Source organism: Mus caroli, unplaced genomic scaffold (assembly GCF_978045245.1).
Source record: "Mus caroli unplaced genomic scaffold, Mus_caroli_1 scaffold_17, whole genome shotgun sequence".
Classification (NCBI taxonomy): Eukaryota; Metazoa; Chordata; class Mammalia; order Rodentia; family Muridae; genus Mus; species Mus caroli.
The window spans coordinates 47,248,505-47,274,107 of NW_028227272.1; the positions used below are offsets into that span (position 1 = coordinate 47,248,505).

A 25,603-nucleotide genomic window follows, 5' to 3' on the forward strand; every position below is an offset into this window, starting at 1 on the left:
CTCATATTAATTCGAGATTACTGTAGAAACAAATCTACTACAGCACTTTTTGAATATATTTAGTTATTGCTATCATTTGGGAATTCACATGCCACATTCCCACGTGGAAATGTTTCTCATCAACTACAACTATTTAAATGTCACACAGCAATCCTGCTTCATTCATGTATGGGTTTCCTAGCTTTATGGTACACTATACAAACAAGGCTCTTACCAATGGTATTGCTAGCAGGCACACAAACCACTGATATAGCTGTCTCTTGCGAGGCTATGTCAGTGCCTGGCAAATACAGAAGGGGATGCTTACAGTCATCTATTGGATAGAACACAGGGCCCCCAACAGAGTTGCTAGAGAAAGTACCCAAGGAGCTAAAGGGGTCTGCAACCCTATAGGTGGAACAACAATATGAACTAACCAGTACCCTCAGAGCTGTGTCTCTAGCTGCATATGTAGCAGAAGAGGCCTAGTAGGCCATCATTGGGAGGAGAGGCCCTTGGTATTGGGAAGATCATATGCCCCAGTACAGGGGAATGCCAGGGCCAGGAAGCAGGAGTGGGTGGGTTAGGAAGCAGGGCGGGAGAAGGGTATAGGGGACTTTTGGGATAGCATTTGAACTGTAAATGAAGAAAATATCTAATGAAAAAAATTTAAAAAAAATCTGAGACTAGAGATTAATACACACGCATGTGCACAAATGTTATTTATCATCAGAACTTTATCATTCTGTGATAAACTTAATTTATTCTTGTGATATCAGAAGAAAACTCTCTTAGGCTGTCATCTTTTTCCTTAGCATTTGATGACAATAGAAGATGACACCATTAACAAGGGCCACTGCATTTTTGTTGCATAAGCTTTATAGAACTGGCTTCCATAATTACCATCATACCTTGTCCTTGTAACCTACCTCCTTGGCCATGTCTGTATATTTCTGCTTTTCCTTAGGATCAAGAACAGCCCACCAATCAGCTAGTATCTTGGTAGCACCTCGGTTATCAAGCCTTGGGTGTTCCTGTCGGACAAGGGAGCGATGGCGCTTGCAAAATAAAAGAAATGCATTCATTGGTCTCCGGGCTCGCTGCTCTGGTGACTCATCATCTTCAGTCTCACCAACATCTTGCTCTAGGCCATCCGCCTCAAGAAGTTGAACCTACCACCAACCAAAGCAAAAGCCCTGTACTTTAACACAGCTCCAACTATTTTGACTTAACAACCAATTTTGATTCGCAAATTGTATTGTTTTCCTTAGCTTCATTTAAACATTTAACAAACTGAAAATGTAATTTAAAAAAGATCATTAACTACTCTTGGTACTCTTGGTGGTTGGTAACTAGCTTATGATGTGTCCTGTTTAGTTTCCATGGTAACCTCTGCATATCTGTATTATAGCATATATTACATTGTTTTATAATTACTTACCTTTTTTCTCTCTCACTAAACAGTGAGCCTTTTGAGGACAAAACTCTTTTATTTACCTTTATAACTGCAGAGGCTAACTTATTATCTGGTATTAACATTTAACCAATTGCTAAGAGTGAACAAAAAAAATGATTTTGTGGTTTATGAGTCTCAGGATCAATGATATCCACATGAAAATACAGGGATATTCGCCTTTTCTGCTCATTAAAACACAATACCTTATAGCTACCCACACAGAAAGCAAACATAATAAAACGCAAATATAGAATATTCAAGATTTTGCAGATGCCAGAAGTAGAGCTTTTTATATAAAGTATCAATATAACCTTTTACACAATTGTTTTAAAGAACTTCAAAGTACAGCTTTAAAGACATAAACATCAGTCTTATTTTCCAAGAAGTTATGACAAGCCGGATAAATTCCCCTAGGCTTAAACAGTCAACCTTAATTTTGAGTCCTTTCTTTCCTAAGCACTTTGTTGATTACTATTCAAGGTCTTTGAGGTCTTCCATAAAGCACCAAGTCTACTCATTGCCCTTCTGAATCTGTGCAATTCTCAGGCTGGTTGGCCTATGGCCTAGTCTCTCTCGTTTGAACCCTCCTCATAACACTTCCAGCATATCACTGCCAGATTAAATTGCATGAAGCACAATCTGTGATCACAGATCTCAGAAAATATTGTGAATGCAGCATCTCTAAGACTAAAGTAGAATTCTGCAATGTTTCTTATTAACAACACAATCATGTGCAGAAATCCAGATTGGATAAGTTTGTGGTTTTCATTTCTTATTCTATGAACAAAACCAAGAAGGCTCAAGGTAGTCAGTCATCAGTCTGCATTACTCAGAAAGGCAGCAGTCCTGATACCTAACAAGTAGACTAGACTCTCTGGAGTCCTTGTTAATAAAGGATTGCTAGGCTCTGAGTTTCTGGTTCTGTGGCTCTGAAGCGGTTCCTGACCAGTGCCCAGAGAGAGCAAGAACCACAAGTAGCAGGTGACTGTGCTCCTTCGCACAATATTTCCCGGGAAGCAGGAAACATACACTGTATAGTGAATCACTTGCTTATTCCAACTTATCATTTTTTAAAAACTAGTATTAGTGTGTGAATGTTGGTATGATGGGGTGGCAGGAGGAGTGTACCCTTGACACAACATGACAACTCTGTTGAGTTGGTCCTCTCATCAATTTTTAGGTGACTTCCAGGTCAGCATGGTAAGTGTGCTGACCTTCTGAGCTACCTTCTAGACTCAAGTTAGCTACTTTTGAACACTTTTAAGTAAATGTTGGAAATATAACAAATGAACCATTAATTAATTTCAAACACAAGTAATAAAGAAAAGCCTAGAAACTATGTCTGGCTCAGAAATATTAAAATTACTGAGAATAAAGAGTACAGGCTTATTTCCTACATTATGTATATAATCACTAGAGTTTCCAAATGATATCTATTTGGTATTCTGAAACTATGAAGCTAAGGAAAATTACGAATAAGTGTATTATGTAAATTATAGAAATAATCCAATTTTCTTCAGAAATAACTAACTTTTGTGTATATTATAAAACTCAAACTATATGCTGGAAAATAACTATTTTTGAAGGAGAAAATGCATATAAACAAATGAATTAGAAAGCAATTTGCTGATAAGTACTTGTAAATACAGAAGGACAAGGGTGTCCTTCCTAGAGAAGATTATGAAAGTTGGATCAGAACATGTTGACTGATCAGTAGGGATGTGGGGAGAAGCAGAAACAGGGGCTTAAAACTTCAATCATCAGCATACAGCTCTATAGAACAATACAGGAAATGAGACTAGGTTTTGGTAAGAAGGTGGTAGAAAATATGGACCACTTTGTGAAGAATGTTCTCTGCCTTGGTGAAAAGTGGGAATTTGAATCCACACACCAGTTGTTGCTTTGAAACCAACTGTCAGCATTTTATTGTTCTAAGTATGGGCATCAAAAATTCTTAACTACTTTCTAATTTTATAGTTATTTCATTAAATCAGTCAACTGGAAAGTAAGCAATTACATAAACAACAAGAAAATGAAGATTAAAAACAGCTGATTTTATTTTTATTTACCAAGCACCTCTTAAAATGTTCTAAGATATAAATACTGGTACCTAAGATGGATGCATTGGTGTTACAGTTAATCTTGACAGGATTTAGAGTCATCATAGAAACAAAATCTCTGCTATGGAGTTTTCTAGATTAGGTTAAAGGAGATAGAAAGAGCTGAGCAGTAACATCCATTGCTCTCTGCATACTATGAACACCATGTGATAGCTGTCTCCTCCCACTGCTGCCATGTTCTCCCTGTTATGCTGGACTACATGTCCAGGAACTGTAATAATACATATTGCCTCATGTTGCTTTTATCAGGTGTTGTGTTGCAATAACAAGACAAGTCCCTAACACAAATGCAGAGCCATGTGTAAATGGACAGTGTTAGAGTTGTATTTTAGAGAAAGAGCGGCTGCTGATACTGCAGAGTGTGGATTCTGTGAGTAAATCTTAGCAACCAAACCTTGAGAAGGCAATTAAGTTTACTTCCAACGTCCAGGGAAAAGAGTAGAAATCCAGAAAAGAGGAATAGGAATATGCTATAAGGACAGCGATAATATTCAAGATAGAATCAAGAGCAGTTGGTATTTAACTGGAGTTTAAAATTGAAAAGTAATCCCATGAAAGGTAGAAGAAACAGTGATGGGTAATTTGTATTTGAAGTAACTATTGGTAGCTAAGTGGACACCTGCCAGTGGAATAATATCTGGATATTAATGACCTAAAATTCTGAGACTAATGGTGGGGATAGGGACATTTCTAAGACAGAGTAAATTGTTCTTTAATCTTTCACTCAACAACTGTTTACTGGGGACTTGCCTTGGCCAGGCCCCGTTTTAACAGAGCAGTGAGGACACAATCCCTGCCCTTGTTAAGCAGGGAGGTGGTGTGACGGGCTTCCCATTCTAAAGGGATTCCTGTGACTGCTTTGTGCAGAGCAGACAATACAAGAGGAAGCATGGAGGAAGGAAGATGGGTGGGAATAAAACAATTTCTGCTAGAAATAGTGGTGGCTTGCACCACGGTAGTTCAAAAGGAATTTCAAAAAGGAGTCACATAAAAGACATGATTTGAAAGGTACAACTGGGAGACTGTGGATAGATAGAAAGCTTGAGCAAAATCAAGCAAGGTAAGCATTAACTGGAAATCTTGTAGTTGCCTTTACTCATAAAGGAAAGACAGACAAGATGTGGAGGAGAAAAGTAAAAGCCTAGTTTTGAGCACATTGAAACCAACATTCCTAACAGACAGAAAGAGAGACAGACAGAGAGACAGAGAGAGACAGAGTACAGAAATAGAGATGGAGATACAGTAGACAGTCTGAAATATGAGAATAGAGTTCAGGATAAGAATCCATAATGGAGACAGAGATTAAAGATCCAGGCTCAGGGACAGCTACTTTTGTTTAATTTCTTGAGACAAAATTTACTACACAGCCAAAGCTAGCCTCAAACTCTCACTCCTCTTGACTAAGTCTCCCAAAATGCTGAGATTGCAGATGTAAAACTGTTTATAGAGATGTAAGCATTAATATGCAAGGGTAAAGTAATATATGGGAATGAACTGAAAGAAGAGAGGAAAGAATGGAAGTGAAGAAAGCTATAGAAACAGAAGAAAGTGCTAGAGGAGACAAGCGTAACGACCAAGTAATCAACAGGCAAATGCATCAGAAACGTCAAAGGAAGCATAAAGCCAGCAATTTCCTAAAAACAAGAGTGGCATCATTTGAAGCTTCCCTTTCAAAACAATGTTCAAATTAAACAGGCACTGAAACATGCCTCACAAACAAAATACTGTCTACATAGTGGGAGAGGGCGTATGTGGGAATGGGCTCACTCCTCAGAAGATGACTTCTGTTAGATGTTTGTTGTTCAGAGAAAGCTGACTGGATGTCCACGGCCTGAAAAACACTGAAAGCCATATACCTGTATAATCTGCCATGACAGACACTCGCCTTGTGTTCCTCCACTCAGTGCATGCATACTCTACGTCTGCTACGGGCCAGGCACCACACGATTCTGAGGCAGCAGAAACTGGACAAAGGGGCAAACCCTCTACTATCACAGAGCTTCTCAGGTCAGAAAGGCAAACACAACAAGCGTACAGCTAACCACGGGGGAAACAGCTGTGAGTGCAATGAAGAAATCCTAGCTTGAATACAAGTTTGGCCTCCCAAGGAGGTAGTTCTTACTGAAGTAATAAAAAGTCAATGATCCTAAGTTCTGGGGTTGGCTGTTCATGGATGGAGGTGGAAGCAGGGGTCGGAGAAGAAGGGAACTCTGAAGACTGCAGTGCGGCCACAGTCTTCAGGGACGGGAGTGGGTACAGCCAGATACCACAATGCACTGCAGTGAAGACAAACAAGAGCTCAGAAACGGCCTAATGGCAAGGGCCAAATCTGGGCTGGAAGCAAAGTACAGGGCACAGGTAAACACACAAAGCTTCATGAAGAGCCCCACTGTAATCTCAGTACAATCTTCTGAGAGTTGACAGATGTGCTAGAGACAGATTCCTTGTGCTCTAAAATATTAGAAGAACAACGAAGGCTAAATTTTAGGAGTTAAGCAGGAACTAAATTATAGAAACTTCTATTATGCTTTCTAGAAAATGATTAATGCCTAAATATACTTGAGGTATGGTGAATGGAAGGCTTACTTTATCAATATCTTCCTCTTCCTCGTCTTCCTCCTCCTCCTCTGAAAAGTCCAGAAGTTTCTTAGCTAGCAACGGATGCCACTGAAGACACTTCCGTTTTGGTCGTTTTCCCTCCCCTTCTCCTTCTGTTGAATGGTCTTTATTTCTATTACTGCCTTTCATTACTGTGACCTAGAAGGGGGGAGGGGACAGAAGATGGAGAAAACAGTGAATATGAACCAAAGTCAGTTTAATCAAAATTACTTGTTTTGCCCAGTTAGCTCTCATTGGATTACAATTTTAATTTCTAAACCATCTATCAGCTCACACATTTACTGGATTCAGTGAGAATCCTAAGTACATAATCATGCATTCATTTTAATGGGCTAAATTGAGCTTTAAAAAAATTACCTTAATAAGTCTACTTCTTTCCACTCAGTTAATTCAAAACTTAAGACCTAAATAAGATATTAGAGGATTACCAGTTACGTTCCCCTGTTCATGCTTATTCAGGCTGTCACCTGGTTCCCATCACAAGCCTGATGAAAGATGCCTTTCCAGGGAGCAGAGGGACTACGCCCAGGGGAGCCCTCCACATGTTCTGTCATGGCTGCTACTTCACTCAAGTGAATTTTGCAGTCTATACTAAGATAAATGTGCTTGTAATATTAAATAAATGCTTTCTAAGAGTCACTTGATTCCTCTTGGTTTAGGTTTGAAATAAAGTTGTTTCATACAGTTAAATACACATTTGAAAACTGCACTTTCTAAATGCTTGGAGCATGAACACATTATGAGTCATGAAGCAGATTTAGTCGTCATTTATTATGACAAAACAAAACACATTTTTTAATCTCTCTAGCATATACATGGCCTTATTTTTTAAAGAAAGAGTGGGCATTAAGGATTTACAAATTTTTAAATGCATAACTGGCTAAAATAGCTAAGAAATAACCAGGTTATAAATGCATTGATATCCTTTAGACCCTGTAAATTCCCATTTTATTTAATGACTTGAGAAAAAGTTATTGTTGATGATAAAAGCATTGTGGTGTCCATAAGAGGTAGGTAGTAACAGCACACCATCATCTCCAAATCAAACAATCCTAGGGTCCAGAGACACTAAGCACTCTCTTACATGCTATCACGTTTGTTATCTCATATATAAGTTCTCATTCATTTGATATAAGATTCAGATTGCTATTCATATATGCTCATGTAAAACTCAAATACTACAGGGAAGTTCTATCAAACATTAAATGAGCTAGGAAGAGATACTGACAGTTATGCACAAACATACATCCCTCTCTCACCCCACAAATATCTGCACCAATTCAACACTTGCAATATAATGTCACTAAATTTAGAACATCATCCTAAAACAATCTTGGGTCCATGCACATAAAACATCAAGACTCATACTGTTCTCAGGCCTTACAAACAAAATAATGCAGGCAAATTCATCCAACTTGCTTGCTTCTAGATTCTGAGTTATGCTTACATTGTTCTCACTTCAAAATCAAAAGCTATCCACTAGAGTTTCCTATTAAAACATGTATGACATCATTTTGGACACTGAAACACATTAATAAAAGTAGTAAAAGTTAGTGACTAGTTCATTCATTTACCCTGAATAGTTACCCAACTGTACCAGTACCAGTACCATTTCGTTTTTTTTTTCTTTTAATTTTTTGTCTTTTTAAAAAATTAGATATTTTCTTTATTTACATTTTAAATATTATTCTCTCCCCTCCAAAAAATCCCTATTCCATCCCCTCTCCCCCTGCTCGCTAATCCACCCACTCCCACTTCCCTGTCCTGACATTTCCCTACACTGGGGCATCAAGTCTTCACAAGGCCAAGGGCCTCTCATCTCATTGATGTCCCACAAGGCCATTCTCTGCTACATATGCAGCTAGATCCATGAATCCCACCATGTGTTCTCTTTGGTGGTTTAGTCCAAGGGAGCTCTGGGGAAAATGTCTGGTTCATATTGCTGTTCCTCCTATGGGGCTGCAAACCTTGTGTCCTTTCTCTAGCTCCTTTATTGGGGACCCTGTGCTCAGTCCAATGGATGGCTGTGAGCATCCACCTCTGTATTTGTCAGGCACTGGCAGAGCCTCTCAGGAGAGAGCTACATCAGGCTCCTGTCAGCAAGATCTTCTTGGCATCCACCAGTACCATTTCTTAAAGAATCCATTTTTCTCCCTACTCCCCCGGAATGCCACTTTTATCCAAACTAAATTTCCGTACAGATTCGAGTCCATTCACTATATGTTAATCAACATCGCCCTCTAACTCAGTGGTTCTCAGCCTTCCTAGGGCTGTGGTCCTTTAATACAGTTCCTCATGTTGTGACCACCAAACCTGAAATTATTTTCATTGCTATTTCATAACAGTACTTTTGCTATTGTTATGAATTGTAACGTAAATATTTGTGCTTAAGGAGAGAGGGAAGTGCTCATTCGACCTCCAAAAGGGTTCAAAAGGGTTGTGACACATAGCTTGACAACTGTGGCTCTAGCTGCTTACCTATCTCCTTTGACCAATTTCAATAGCCTCAGGAACTATGGCACTCTGTACCCGGTAAATCTCTAGCTTATGTGTGCAGGGCAGAGTGGTCAGGGATAACTTGGAGAAGGTCGGTCTCTCCTTCTAACACACAGGTTTCAGGGATCGAACTCTGATCATCAGGCTAATTTGCAATTATGCCTATTGAGGCATCCCCGTGGCTGAGAAATTGAATATACCATGCTCTTCCTAATTAACACACCCTGTTCATTTTTAAAAGTTCAGTATATCAAAACATGAGTACACTGCGAGTTATTCAATCAGCTCACTGAAGATGACAGTGAGCTAATTTTCTTCTTGAAGATAGCAATATTTTCATAAAATAAAAATTTTCACTTTGATTAAAAACCCTTCACTATGTATGCCTTTGTCTATGATTAAACCAAAAAACAAACAAATAAACAAACAAACAAACAAACAGAAAAAAGTGGGAGATAGAAGGAGGAAGGGAGAGAATAAAGGAAGGAATGAAAAAGAAAAAAGGAGGGAAGGGAAGGGAAGGGAAGGGAAGGGAAGGGAAGGGAAGGGAAGGGAAGGGAAGGGAAGGGAAGGGAAGGGAAGGGAAGGGAAGGGAAGAAGGAGGAGGAAGCAAAACAGTATTCCTAAGGCTTTTGTAGCAACAATTTCTGCTGAATGAAGTAATTATATGGCTCGTGTGGCTGCTTTAAGAGCACAAGAAGTTATTGAAAACTCTAATGGAACTAGTTATCTGGCATGCTCTTAATAAAAGAACAAAGATTTCTTGTGAATTGATAGGCCATTAACAACTCCCGTTCTATCTACAAATAAAACTTGGCACAGGCAGCACAATTTCCAAAAATACCATTGCCATGCAGAGAGCAAAGGAAATGGCTGCTGCTGTGGTTTATTAATCATTCAGGATAAGCTGTCTTGAGTGGTAATTAAATCCATATTGGGGACCCAACGTTTTATGAGATAACATGTTTAATAGTAAAAAAAAAAAAAAATCAATGGTAAACTATACACTTAGGCTTTTAACAATTGAAGAGGGCAAAGTATTTCCAGTGCCTTTAGAAAAATGTATTGTAGCCTCAAGACTTATGAATTACATTATACTATTAGTTTTACATATAACAAGCATTTATTCTTAACACCATCATTATGTGTTTAGTAACCTATCCAGATACTAAAATCCTAGGATGCCCAAATCTCTTATAAAATGCTATCGTATTTAGATTTTGGGGACCAATGACGAGGAGGATCCTGGACAAGAGCAGCATAAACACTTTTAAGTTTGTTTTCCTTGACTCTTTATGGGACTGGTTGAATCAAATAGAGGGTCCACTCTATGCCTGTGCACATATAATTCAATATTCATAAATAAACTAGAATCTCAAGCATCACACTAATGTATATGCAGTTTGAAGTTCACCTTTATTCCCATCCTGCATGACCTGGTTTCAGCCTTTCTATACAATCTGCATGTTACTTTAGTTACTGCATCCTTTCAAAATAACTCTCCTTAAAGAGAAATACATATAATAACTTCATATTGGCAACTTCACTACATTTTCCTTTAAATAATAGTATAGACAAATCCTTCCTCTACTGTTGAACCTTTTTTTATAATGGTTCAAACCTTATTTTTCTATATCCTGACATACCAAAGTACTGAGATCAGTTAGATGTGAGTATTTTCAAACAGCTATATAAACCCCAGTATTTAACTGTGGCAACAATCTACTATTTTTGTCTACTATGGTGGCTTCAGAATAACCACCATCTCTTTCATTTCTCTGAATTTAGACATTCTTTTCCTGATGTGGAAGAGGAATGAAACTGTCCTACTCTGATATACAGGGCAAGGTCGCTTATGGTGTGTGAAAACCAACAATCACCTGGATATGGGGAAAAGAGAGAAGGCGACCCCTGCTCAGTGTCACAAATAAAACAGGACATTTAATTTTAGCATTCCTGAGAGATGAATAAAACAATACATGAACTGTAGATAGACGTGTCAGAATGGGGTAGTCAGGGAAGTGTAATATAAAGGTGTACAGCCCCTCCAGCTGTGAACCGGACACTTGAATAATTTACACTTGTCTAACCTAGCAAGCTAGATTAGTCTACTTTCCAACTGTAAAAAGAAGGTAAAACAGTGGGAGTCAATGATGTTCTTGATTATAATTCTCAAAAAACAGTTAAGATATTGAGAAAAGAAGTAGGAAAGACAAAAACGATGTAAGCCTGAGAAACTACCCTCAATAATCAATGAGAAGGTGGGCATTTTATTAATTTTAATAGTGAAATTTTAGTTTACTCTGATGCTGTTTCTCAAAGTACAAATTCAGCCCGCAGTCTATATGCAGCAAAGGAAGCAATTGATGGATTTCATCAAAGGGGGTTATTCCATCATCTGCGACTGTAAGATCATCTCAGGTACTGATGAACTAAATGAAAGCAAAAGTTGTTGTCCGGGCTGCGAAGTGTTGAAGACCCTATTCAAAACACTGAATATTTATCTACTGTATAAGCATTTATGCCACCAGTGTGTATGCCTTTTCTGTGGGCATAAGTGTCCCAAAATACAAACTCACTGTACTCCAACCACTTTACACCAACTACTTTTATAGTCTTTAAAACTATTTTTACTTTCACTTATGTTTATATGGGGGGTGGGTATGTAGATAGATGTACACATGAGTATGGATGAGTTGCAGGGTTTTCCCTGTCCAATTACATTAGTGCAGAGGAGATCTGTGATTGGACAGGGAAAAGGGAGGCGGAGCTAAGAGTTGCAAGGGGGTTAGAGTGAGAGCCTCTCAGAGGAAGAGACGCAAGATGGCCGTTGACATGTACCCGCACGTTTTCCAGCCACAAGTAGCTATGATTTCACAAGATTAGAAATATTGGGATAAAGCTTTTATCATTATCAATTGGCTCCGAAATTATTGTATTGGCATCTTGTAAATTGTGGTATTATTGATACATAAATCTGATTGGATAATTAAGCATTAAGAGTCTTGATTCTACCAGGTATCTATTTGGTTACTGAAGTGTGGGACCGCCCATTACAGGGGATTATAGCAGAGAGGGAACTATTGGCTCGAGGGATAAGTGAGCCAGATGCTGTGGGGGCTAGCTGCAGAGTTGGCAGGCGGGCAGGACCGCAGAAGCATGGTCCGGCACTATGGAGAGTTGGCAGGTTCATTTTTAAAAATATTTCCTGCAATACAGATGCCCACAAAATCTAGAAAAGGATATTGGATTCCCTGAACTGAAAGGTGTAGGTGGTAGTAAGGTGCTGGGAACCAAACTTAGGGTCTCGGTATGGGTTCTTAATGCCAGTCCCTCATAATCAATTATAAATGTTAGAGAGAACTTCAGTTAAATGTTTTTCAAACTTAGAAATCCCATTTTCTTAAGACCTGTCTCATAATCAAAACTCAATAATAACTATAATAATAAAATTAAAATAAATGATTGAATTAATTTAATTTAATGATAAATTAATTTCATATTTAATATTTGTTTTTTTTAGAAGAAGAGAAAGAGACAAGAGAAGGACAATAAAAACGTTCAAAAAATGGTGGAGGGAAAATATATTTATTACTAGCAGGCCTCAAATCCATGTCTCCCTCTGCCATCACAGTGGTCCTCCGTTTTGTGAAAACTCAGCAGGTAGCTGTGCTGGCAGACAACTGAATGCCCAGACACTGACTTGGAGGCTCCCTTGAGTGTTAGCCAAGCATACCCTCTTCTTCCATGCAGCTCAGAGGCAGTACAGCTTTAACAGGCAGCATCTACCCACTCAAAAATAGCCTACATTTCTGCTTAGGAAAAGACAAGATTTCTCCCATTCCCCTATCTCTAGACTCAAAAACTGAAAGAGGAGGCAGCATCATTTCTTGTCTGACTGGCATGAAGTCATGTAGTCAAAAGAGAGTATGTCTGCAAAACAGATCTTCCTAGTCTTTCACCTTGTCTTACAGCGTAGACCATCAGTAAATGTAATCTGAAAAGATTACAGAGAAAATTCCAGAAATATAGTACTAATTTTTAAGTTAGCAACCAGCCTAAGTAGCATGTGGAAATAGTGTGCTATTCAGCTCCATCTTACCTGGGACACAAGTCATGCCTTAGTTAAGTGACACAACATGTGTATTAGGCACTTGCTAGCCCACTGCAGACAACATACAGCAAGACTCAATAGTGCCCAGCTTTTTCCAGTCAACCTTCATCTCAATGATGGTTCCAGGATGGGAACGAATAGTGAAGCTAGGAATTCAGATCAGCAAATACATGCCAAAGAGAAACTGTAAAGTTCTTCCTTTAAGGGAAAAGGTAAGCCATCTCAACTTATCAAGAAAGAAAATCCTATGCAGAAGTCTACAGTTAGAGTGAGCTTTGTAGTCATGAAATTGTGATGAAAGGAAAAGTTTATGCTAGCTTTGTTATCACAGTTCCAAACTGAGAACTATGGCAACAATATATAGTAAATGCTTAGTAAAGATGAAAAAGACAGTGCATATGTTCGTGAAAGAAATGAGAAAGACCATGTTCTGACAATGGAAACATTCTGCTCCAGAAGTAACTCAGGCTTCAGGAGACATTAGCATAGGCTCCCTAGAGTGAGACCATGCTTGTTTATCAGCACCACCATCCTAACATCATAAATACTACCAGAGAAAGAGCCCTGCCAATGAAGGCATTACTGACCCATTTATATTGCACCAACAACAAATCTTTTATCAAATATACTGAAGTGCTCCATATATTCATACTTCTATATCTTATCATAATTATTTAATTTTATCACTTTATCATTATTAATTGCTTACAAACATAATATGTAAATAAAACTTTACTACAAGTAAAAATGTATACTGAATACCTAGTATAGAGAATATTCAATTTATTCATAGTTTCAGTTATCTGTAAGAGTCTTGAAACAGCTCCTGGGATAAAAGAGAGCCTAGTCTGAAGCACATAGTTCTTGAAAAAATATAAAGGACTATATTTTCCTTTTCTGATCTTTAACCACGTATCACTCAGGATGCTATATTCCAAAAAACTCTTAAAACAATACAAATACACAACTAAAACATGTCATTTCAATTGGACTTCAATTCTAGATGTAACATATATGTGATATTTGCCATCTCAATACTCATAGGAACATTCCAAAGTTTACACTCTGAGTCTCAATTGGAGCAACTGAGAGTTAGGTACCTTGTACAGTGCTATAGTTACCAAGCAGGAGAGATGACCCAGAAAGCCTAACTTAACCAAAATGCTTAGCAAGGGAGGGGAATCTAACATGAAGCCTTCTACTCTGTCACCAGTGAGCGTTTACTGAAGAAGTAGTACGTTAAAGGACTTGGAAAACCAAAGAGACACACTGAAAGTGAGGGAAGAAATTCAGAGATTCTCAGCAGAAAGCATACCATGTCTGATGATTGATTCCAAATAACAAATATATGAAAACTCTGAAAATTAAAAACTCTACAAATGACAATTGTTATTATTTATTGGGATTCTAATGAGAATCCTAACCTATAGGCAGATTAAGTGAAAAAATATTTCATTCAATCAACACTCTCATTTTAGAAACAATGCAGTTAAAATTCACATCAAGTATCTCTAAATGCTCACTACTGAATTGCAGGAAGCTTTTCAATTGAAAGTTCAGCTCTGTCATGATGCTGTCTGTGTGCTCTTCATGAATAACGTGGCACTACTAGCCAAAGTGTTTCATGCCACTGTGCTGGTCTCTTTGCATGACTCATGATAGAATATATATTTTCAAAATCTTTTAATACATTCCATGACACTTGTTCGTTGGGCAGCCTAATAAGAGAAAATGCTACTCTACGCTACAGATATCAAGACAATAGCTACCTTGAAGAGACAAGGCACCAAGAGATGACTAGGATAAGCTGTTTGCACGAAAAATTCACTAACAGCAATGCAAACATTACTTTCTTCAGTATTTTGTAGAAGTAGTCCTGTTCTTAATTGCCAAATTGCTACTCTTCAACGGGCCTTTTAGTTTACATATTAACAATTTTTTTAATTTACATGCATTTTTTAGCATTTAGGTAACAATTATCACATTGGCAGGAAGATGAAGTACAAAAAATTTTGCTCACAGGTGATTCCCCATCTATTATCAGTACAGATGAGGACCTGTCTGCAGGCTTGGTGTCCAACCTCGTTCCCTAACTCCATGCAGCTCACTCTTTGCTTCTGCTCTGTCCTCTGCGCTTCCCCATTGCTTCTCTCCACCCCTCCCTCACAGCTTCTGTGCTATGATTTCTGTGCTCTCCGATGCCTGCAGTCTGACTCCCTGTCCTCTCTGTACCAGCCCGCCTCACATACTGCACTGGCTCTACTTGCCATCAACCACACAGACACAAAAGCTGGACTGCATGCAGCTTTTTGTCCTTTAACAGCATTTTCCTGTACAGTGTATGTACTATTTCTCTCTCAGAAACTTTTCAGAGTAATAAGCAGGCCAGTCATTTTTTAACCCCATCAGTCTAACCTGTGTTAGACAAGCAGTAGACAGTAACAGGACTTCTTTTCTTTGTGATGCTTCTATGCTGCTCTGTTAGCAGAAGAATAGAATGCTTAAAAGAAAACACACAGAAAAGAAAAATAAGCAGGAAAATTGCAAGAAAGAGAGAGGGGCAAGACACAGCTAATAAGGAAATGCAAGATGTAAGGAGTCAAAAGTTAATTCCACACAGATGCTAACAGCAGTCTAAAAACATGTTCCCGTAGCTTTATTCCTTTCTGTGGCCATTTCTTAATTGCTTTTCATTATTCTCTCAAAATAGAGCACTGTGGAGTTGGGGTTCACAGGGCTCCTCTCCTAGCACCACTGGTCCTGTCTCAAGCCAAGCTCTAAAGTCTCAACTACTTTTCTTCTCTAGGGCAGTTCTTGGATTTCTAGCTACTGTTGTGGCCTCACATTTCCATAGAACTCTGCAGTCTGAGGTTGGTCTTCAGTGCTTACCTATGAATGAATCACTTACTTGTCTTATCAGCCCCAGTGTGCTCCATGGAAAGTGCACTTCTCCTCAGTTCCTATTAATGTTAGGAGCATGAGTAATAATGATAACGACAGCGGCTTGAATGCTTCCTATGCCGTATACTAAGAGCTCATCCTCATTAACCCTTTCAACTTACAAGTCTAAAAGATAGGTATTATCCTCGCCTTAGACAGAAGAAAACCCAGGCACACATAATTTAGGGACATGTTTTGCCCCTCTTATAAATTAACAAAAGTTCTCATTAAATACATGTCACTTGGGTAGGATACAATTATTCTGGGCAAGAAGAAAAATTTATTGACCAGTTGAGAAGCCACAAGTAATATGTATAAATCATATCAGGGGCACATAATTGGCAGAACCAATATTTGAGCTCAGGAAGTCTGGTTTCAGAATCTGGTTCTTGGCCATTAATCAAAGCTGCCTCATAATAACAGCAAACTTTATTGAATGAACATTGCTACATACCAAACACTTCACATGAATTACTGTCTAACTCTTAAAATAAATTTTGGGCAAAGCTGCTGTAATCATCTACTTTTAAAAACAAAGCCACTGTGAATGACAAAGCTAATGCAACCCCACAGCATGGGGCCAGCTGGAATTCAAACAAGATCTGCAAACTCCAGAGCCTCTTCCACACTGTTTTTCTTCCCACAATGTGACACATTCTAAGAATGTCACGCTTCCTGAACCTTTCCAAGTTCCTACCTGGTGTATCAACTCAGAACTCTTCTCCTTAGGAAAAGCCAAGATCAACCCCTTCCTGTATACACCCCCCCACACTTCATTCTTCCTGTTTTGCTACCCTGACCTATTATCCTTTTAGTGTCTTTTGACAAACTGTCAACATTTTGCTTCATCAATCTCTGTCTTTCATCAATATAAAATCTGTCTTTGAGAGTTCTCCCTGAATCTCTAGCCTTTGTTTTTTAATACCAAGTTTTTGTACAAACTGGTCTTTTGCAAGTCAGACAGGTCTCTACATATGCCAAGGCCATGAAGCAGAACTGATTTACCTGGCAATTATTTGTTCATAGTGCCTACCTTGTGGTGAACTGACATGGTCCTAATTTTGGTGCTAACCTTCAACAGTAAATGCTGACAAGAGAACATGCAGATATTTCTAACCATGTCACAGTTTCTTAATTCTCTACTGATTCAGATTTCAATCTATGCTTTCTAGATTCTCAAATAAATTTTGCCTAGACCAGGTCTCTCTCTGCCTTCACCATGCCATACTCGTGAGAAATATGCCACAGCCTGGTGAATAGGAACCAGGCATGTGATGGTTTGTATATGCTTGGCCCAGGGAGTGGCACTGTTAGGAGATGTAGCCTTTTTGGAATAGGTGTGTCCCTGTGGGCCTGGGCTTAAGACCCTCATCCTAGCTGCCTGGAAATCAGTCTTCCACTAGAAACCTTCAGATGAAGGTGTAGAACTCTCAGCTCTGCTTGCACCATGCCTGTCTGGATACTGCCATGCTCCCAACCTTTATGATAATGGACTGAACCTCTGAACCTGTAAGCCAGCCCCAATTAAATGCCCTAATATATAAGACTTCAGTTGGTCGTGGTATCTGTTCATAGCAGTAAAACCCTAACCAAGACAAGGCATCTCTTACCTTCACACAAATATTCACAAATACTTTACAAGCTGTATTAGCTATATTTGTTTGTCTCATACACATATATGCACATGCATTAATATATGAAAATGCATGCTCTTTTTACTTTTTCCTACAAATTACTGCATGTGGCTATCCACCCCAACTTCTAATCTCTTACCAAGATCTGTCCCTTCTACTTCATACATGCTACACTATTTTACATCAGAGTTTGGTCTTCTAGGCTAAAACTGTACTGATAATCAGTTTTCTACATGCCAATCAATCTGTCCCTGGAACTTCTTTAAAGTCCAAACTCTGATAGTCACATAACATATGAAACCATCTTAACAGCTAGGGGTTTTATTCACATACTTATTTTATACACTTAAATACCAAGGATCACTTATGATTTTCTTGGGGGAAAAACAGTGTTGCAAATGAAAAAAATTCAAGTAGTTCTACTGTGATATACCACACAGAACAACATGTTTCCTCCTTTTCATTATAGGGCCCATGATATAGAATAGAACTTTGCATGTTCCCCAGGACAGACCTAGGACCTGACAAGGGCCAGGCACACTCTAGGCAAACACTTTTTTAGTAAAGAAATCCATGCTGCTCTGGCAGATGATTCCATCCACCTTTCTTTCTTACTTGCCTCAGTTATTTTTCTCATATTTTGGTGGCAAGTCTAGCCTTTAATGGCTGAGCCACCTCTCCAGCCCTCAGTTATTTTTCTAATCTAGCTATACGACACCCTGCTGTGAACAATTCAGAAATTTCTGGTGCCCATCCATTCAAACAACACACTCAAATCACCAAACTGAAATATCTGGTGATTCTATTTATTTGGAAATTGTTTTTATGTAGTACTCATGATGAAAACAATAATTCCTAATGAGTACATCAGACCTCATAGGAGAAATGATTGTACTTTTCTCACTAAATTCCAACTACTTTATTTTCTGTAATTTATATGAGCTCTTTGATCATTATATTTGAGGTAGGTAGGTAGACAGACAGACAGACAGATGATTGATAGATAGATAGATAGATAGATAGATAGATAGATAGATAGATAGATCAAGGTTTAAAAGAACTGCTTTTATTTTATGTCTTAGTTGTTTCAAGATTGCAATTGATCTAGAAAGTCTCATCATTCATCATGGTGTTCAATCATAACGACTGAAGTCAATACCCTAAATGAACAGTCAGAAACTTTTCTATGCTATTGGTCTTTAAAGAGATGGCAAATAACTTCATGAAAGCTAACTTATTTCATTACATAGCACAAAACTTCTCAGCCTAAATAGTTGTAAAGTCATTTTTCACAAGTAGAAAAGTATTAATTCTTTTTTTTTGAATACTCTAGTATCTTTTTTTTTGAATACTCTAGTATCAGCACGTTCAATGCCTTAACTTCTTCCTGCATTAACATCCTGGAGTTAACTCACAGTTCATCAGATTTAAATTATATGACAGTAAAGTGCTGCTTATCTTTAAATTGCCCAATGCTCAGACTATTATCCTGAATATGCATTTACCCACAAAACTGGTTAAATGTGTAAACTTGATAATGTTATATCCTCGCACACCTGCCAAGGATGTTAATTAGGGTGCATGGGATGCTACAGTACTTTTCTATATGACTAGAGTTCTGCAGAAAGACATTTGTTTCATTATTCATATTTGGCAAGATTTCTTGTTTTAAACACTCACAACTTACAACTTTATGATACCTTGCACGTAGTAAATCCCTTATAGACTTCTGACCTGAAGATACATTAATTCCAGAGCTATGCATTGAAATTTTGTTTTAACTTGCTAAATAATATTTATGGCATTTTAAAACATTTTTTTATTTCACAAGACTAATGCAAAGAAAGAAACAAAAGGCAAAAACAAGCAAACAAAAACAGCCTCAACTGAAGAGTGGGAATGTAAAGGACTGGAGCTGAGCATCCCTGGGAGCCTGGTGCCTCTGTTTTCTCTCTGCACAGCATGAGAGTGCTGTAGTACGCATCTGTGAGGATCCTTCTTCACTGAGGCATTTTGGGCTAAGTATTTTTCATGGCCCAGTTTACATAAATCTGCTCCCTCTGCTGGCCAATTCTGTATCTCCTAGTTTACTATTTGAATAGAAAAGTAATCTTTTCTAGTATACAGTGAACATTCCCTGGAACACACTCACACTCAGAGGCTGTGCAAATTAGGGAGAGATCTTATAAAGCGCCGAGCAACCCGAAAACATGCTAAACCCAAGGATTAACTTAGCACCACTGTCCCTTAAACAGGGCTCTTAGTGGCTGATGACTGCCCCTTAGTCACCTTCCTTTCTACCTGCAGTCTCCAGTCTCTTGTACCCACATGTTTCCATCCTGTCATGAGGGCAGTGCATGCAGGAACGACAGGAGGGCATGTTCTACTCAGACACTGGTTTGTGAAGGCCACCCAGCTCCTGACCTGATGACTATAGCAGGAAACAGAGCTGCCAGGGCACAAGCTGGTGTCAAAGACAGATTATGTCAAAGATAGATTATGATGGAGTAATTTGATCATTTTCTCACAGATCTTAAAAACTGTTTAATTTTAATAAAGTACTTTACAATAGGAAATTTGAGTACCTTTCATTAAGTTCCAAATATATTTTCTAAAATGTAAAAACTATCACTGACACGACCAATTGTTGCTTTCAACTGCTACTGTGTCATCTTTAGCACTAAGTAATATACAATGCCTTTACGACATTCACTTATTAAGATATTACTCAGTCCTGCAAAGCACGAATAAACATAACTACTTTAAAGTTCAGTGAGATGTGTAGAGTGTTCCAGTATCTTTCAGATGCCATTGTCTGCCACAGCCTTAAATCCTCTGCACCTTTAGCCCTAATCACAGGTAGTGTCTTACATCTAAATTGTGTCATGGACTGCAATGTTTAATCAATTTAATAGCATTCATTGTAATGAATACTATTAATATTTCAATAATCAAGTTTGACACTTCACTTGTATCTCTGAGTACTTAAAGAATCTCCAACATCCATTCATATTTCAAAAGTCCTTACATAGGTTTGGACTTCTGAATACATTGGGGAAGAAAAGGAATCCAGAACTGAAGTGTCAATACGATTCAGGTACTCACTTTGCATTTTATAAGTATTGATGTCCTTGTAAATAACAGCCTATGAATGCGCAGTCAATCTTTCAAGTGCCTTATTGATGGAAAGAACATGCATCTTCACCTAATTTTTATGATAAGTGGAGTGGAAAAACATCTGAGTTCTCATTACTTGAATGAAATGCAGTATTCTACACAGAACAAAGTTTATAGTGTAACAGTTATCATAGCAGCTTGCTATTGCCACAGGCAACATAGTAGGGAAGTCAAACCTATCATATAATCTAGGGGACCATGCAGCTTCCTACCTTAGTGCAAATACTTTAAAATATAAGAGCAAAAATCAATAGTTTGTTCTTGTTTTGCTGTTTATTTGACACAGGGCCTCACTCAGAAGCCTTGGTTGGCCTGAAGCTCACTATTTAAAACTCAAGTGTCCACCCATCTCTGCCTGTTAACTGTAGGGATTAAAGTGTGAGTCGCTGGTGTAAGTTCTGCATGTTTTTAAGGGGGGAGCTATCTGGAGAGGAGTCAGGTGGCTGGCTAATTCCTGAAATCAAGATTTGAATTATGAACAGCCAGCGTGTTTATAGAAAAGTAATACTAAGGAAGAAGAGGAAAATGTATTGGCCAAAGAGAATCAGGAAACACATGACACATATGACATTTAGTGATCCTTACACTCGTACATTCCCTTGCTTAGAGTTCTTTTCTTGCATAGAGGCATAGAGCTATGGGTTGAACAGCACATTATTGTCAATATTAGTTTTCATCTTGGCTTACCTCAGACCTGTCCAGTAAATAAATATATGTAAGCTAGGGGAGTAGGGAAACTGTGGAAAGCCTTCAGAAATTAGAGGCTGGTTTATGGCCAGTGGGCAGACATGCTTCCTCTGAAAGTCTTGATGACTTTGGGTTCCATCTTCAGAACCCAGGGTGGAAGGAGAGAATCAGCTCTGTAAAAGTGTTTCTCTGATCTCCACATAGATGCATTCTAACCCCCATCCTGCTCCTCGTACCTCGTATCTCTCCTCTCCTCTCCTCTCCTCTCTCTCTCTCTCTCTCTCTCTCTCTCTCTCTCTCTCTCTCTCTCTCTCTCTCTCTCAATTAGCTACAATATTGAATGCTACATACCTTCACTAAGTTGTGTTTTAATTTCTGATACTTTAAAATCTTCTTCTTTTATTTTTTTAGATTCTGTATTAAGGAATATAATTTTCAACATTTTACGAAGACTTCATATGGTATATGTGTTGGTGGCAGGTATCTATGGTCATTGCTATTCCTGAGACTAACGAGGAACAACTACAGTTTTACTGGACTTGAAGCTAATAATTGAAAAAAAAATTCTAAAACACAGCCAAGAATTTGGGAGAAGAGAATACAGGCCTTTCTTTTCCCTTCTCTAGTTACCCATCTAGCAGGTACCTACAACTCTAACTTTTAGTAACTATAGCACTGAATAGTACTATGAAATAAGAACAATAATTGGACATATTTCTGAAGTAAGGAACTGAGGCACAGAGAGGAGCTAGCCCAGTTAACTGCCAGGAAAGCCGATACACTGAAGGAGCAGGTCTGGAACCCCACAACACTAGACACAATACCATCCTGCTATTTGCCACTCGGCGTCCCTAAACGACTTTAGGAGTATTCCACTATTGTTATGATACCTTTACTAACAGGATTGATCTCTAGAAAGTTTCTACTATCCTCTAAAGATCATGGAGCTCATAGCAAGAAAACAAAACACAAGGAAAAGAAAAGAGAAAAATGGTCACTGCCTTTGTCATCTTTAACATGGGACTCCTTTTACAAGTGGAATTCAACTTCACCTTAACAACATTATACGCTTAAGTGTAATTAAAGCACCACCTTAAGAGTTGCATTATTAATAATCATTGCGTTCATTTAATGTTTTTTAAGATTTATTTATTTATTTATTTATTTATTTATTTATTATATGTAAGTACACTGTAGCTGTCTTCAGACACTCCAAAAGAGGGAGTCAGATCTCCTTACGGATGGTTGTGAGCCACCATGTGGTTCCTGGGATTTGAACTCCAGACCTTCGGAAGAGCAGTCGGGTGCTCCTACCCACTGAGCCATCTCACCAGCCCAATGTTTTTTAAATAAGTAAATATTAATAAAATATATTGTTGGGTTATTTTTCATTATTTACACATATAAAAATAAAAATCATACTATATAAAATTATTTCATATAATTTGCATAAAATCAAATAAATTTCTTACTAGTAAGACTTTAGTGTTTCTCATATATTCAGGAGTCTATTAAACCAACTTCAAAAAATTTTAGGGTTCATCTTGAAGGTATGTTACCAAATAGTTATATGTAACCCTATTCCAATTTCTCCTCTACTACAAATACCGTATATGAGCTGAAATGAAGAAAATGCATGTTCTGGGAGGAGCGAAATGCAAGTGTGTCAGCCATCTCACTTGGAGACATGAAGGGCCTTAGCCTTTGTTCCCAGCCCGTAACTGTGACTCTTGGGACCTGGTTAGAATTGGCCACCAAGAAAAAAGGCAGTCAGAAATTTTGCACTGTTTGGATTTCTAACAAGAAAACAGCCAATCCCTCTGACTCCATTATAAAGGAAAAACAAAACAAAAATAGCTGCCATATATTAAAATAGGAATCCATGACTTCTCAAATTGAAGCAAGGCAAGAGGTGGCCACAGTCACTTCCGGATTTAGACTTGTAGGAAACTTGAGAGGTTTTTTAAGTAAAGCTGCAGCACGCTAGGACTGCATTCATAGCCCAAACAACGGTAAAGACTTCTAAACCTGGGCCTACAGGAGGTTAAGGTTCAACTTAGCACATGTGTATATGCATGTGCGTGTCTCTGTGCGTGCGTGTGTGTGTGTGTGTGTGTGTGTGTGTGTGTGTGTGTGTGTGTGTGTGTGAATATGTATATTTTGACACAGGCTCTCATATATAGCTCAGACTTTTCCCAAACTTTCCATGCCCTTCAAACTGGCCTTGAAGTAGTGATCTTCCTGTCACAGCCTCTTGAGTTCTGCGATTATAGTCACATGACACTGTACTAACATGAAAAAAATTGAAAAAATGATTATATATGTGTGTGTGTGTGATAGAAAGGACACATTTGTTCACACTATATTATAACCCTGAGTGTATTTTAAATTTGTATCATTTAGTGAGACATGAATGGCTAAAGTATTGCTTTTAAAGTTAAAATTACCAAGTTTATTGATAATAAAAGATGGCAGAAAGAATGGCTTAGTTTTTTCTTCTCGCTCAGCTTCTGAAATGAGATGATCAATACAGGACAAGATCCTAAGGGGCAATTTTATCCTATTCTCCTAATGAGAGAAGCAGACAAGGAAGGATGTACTCAGGGCAGTTCACAGCTCTCGAAGTCCCTGTTCTACAGCAGATTCCTTAAAGACAAACCAGCGAGGAGCAGTGATAAGGAAACTCGGTGGTTATGCAGGTAGCACAGAAACCAACACTGACAATCTGGTCATCTGTAAAGACAACGTCTGTGCTGACTGACAGAATCTGTGGTTTCGGGGACTTTCACACTAACAAAATCTTAGTCAAAACGCCGAGTCATGAGGAGACATCGTGCATGGGAGACATCACTTACAGTTCATGAGAGCTAGCAACTGAGAAGTAAATGCAGGGTGGTCATGACAAGATAACTGAATTATTCCAGTGCCAATGCTGGTGGCAGACAGCTGATGAAGGAAAAGAAGGGTTGGGAAAGAAAGGAAAGGGCATCTCACACAGGCACCAGTTTCCACTTCCCCTTTCTCCTTCCCTTCAATTTCACTTACAGAAGTCTCCCTGCTAACAGTGTTCAAGTGTGACTCTGCAAGTAGCTTAAAGTTGACCCCGCATTACCACCTCCAACACTCTTTTCAGGAAGCAGCTGATTAAATACCCTCGGGGTAAGTGGGCCAGGAATAAGAAGCTGTCAAACTGACAAAGTAGTGTCTTACCTCTACAGATATGGTCTCCTGTCAGACACAGTTCCTATGTCCTTAAAACCTGCTTCTCAACTCTGGCAACCTCTTGTTAGTTACATAGCATGCAGCTTTTAAAAGCTTATAAATCCTTTTTTTCCCCTGCGCTTCATGTTCTCTACAGTTTGCAACTTGTCCTCTGCTACTGATCTGGCAGAGGCCATCAGAAAGCCATTAAACTACATTTCCATGATAGCCAGCATTTCTTTCCAAAATACCTAATCAATTTAAAACTCACAGATTCACATGTATTATAAATCTTTGCCTCACTTGGGGTATTATTTGCTCTTATAAAATGGGGTTTGTGGGACTGGGAAGACGGCTCAGTCAATAAAGTGGTTGCCTTGAAAACACAAGGACTTGAGTTAGATCTCCAGAGCCCTTGTTTTGTTTTGTAACAAAACAGCAGCAGCAACAACAAAACAAACAAACGAGCCAGATGTGATGATGCTTGCACTCCCTATCCTGGGGATAAGAAACAGGCGGGTCCCTAAGGCTCCATCACCAGCCAGCTTAGCTACTTTACAAGATCCAGGCCTCTGAGAGGCCCTGTTCCAAAAGGGAAAAATAGCTGGCACCCTAAAAACTACACTCAAAGTGGTCCTTGAGGCACATACATGCAAGTGGCCTTGCATCCCCACATACACAACACCCCACCAGAAGAACAGGATCCCAAAAGCAAGTTTCCCATGTGAGACTCATCCACAGTCAGCATTCAGCATTCTGACTCCCAGCACAGCAGCACTAGCCGCCTCAGCTGTGAGCACACAGTATGGATCGAGGGCAAGTGATGTTCAAATTAAGGAATGATAACTTTAAAAGGTCATGTGCATGCCACTGGATCTGATATCATTTCAGCAAACCATGATGCTAATAAATACATACAGTTCCGTAAGTTCTCCTTCTCTAATAAAATGGCTATTTTCTTTTAGCTGAAGATACTGCCTCTGTACTTATTAAATGACAGCACTTTTACAGATAAATAAAACTCATGAGAAAGCAGCTTAAAAATACAAAAGTTCACAAAACAAAATACAAACAAACAACAACAACAACAACAAACCAGAATCCCACTACTTTAGAGAAACACTAAACAGGAAGAAACCAAGAAAGGATATCAAAATTGGATGGGGGGGATGGGGCAGGG

General features: G+C 38.6%; 1 protein-coding gene across 12 annotated transcripts in view; it reads right to left on the minus strand.

Annotated features, from left to right (window-relative positions):
- Bbx (BBX high mobility group box domain containing) overlaps window positions 1-25,603 on the minus strand; it is a 240,517-nt gene that overhangs the window by 83,763 nt on the left and 131,151 nt on the right. For 9 of the 12 annotated variants that reach the window (XM_021185672.3, XM_029470809.2, XM_029470811.2 and 6 more), the window contains 2 exons: window positions 6,142-6,312; window positions 909-1,151 (listed from right to left, as the gene is read on the minus strand). In XM_021185672.3, coding sequence (XP_021041331.1) covers window positions 909-1,151; window positions 6,142-6,303 — 405 coding nt within the window. In that variant the 5' untranslated portion in view covers window positions 6,304-6,312. The remainder of the gene's footprint in view (window positions 1-908; window positions 1,152-6,141; window positions 6,313-25,603) is intronic. The other 3 variants (XM_085832399.1, XM_085832400.1, XM_029470819.2) reach the window with 2 other exon arrangements.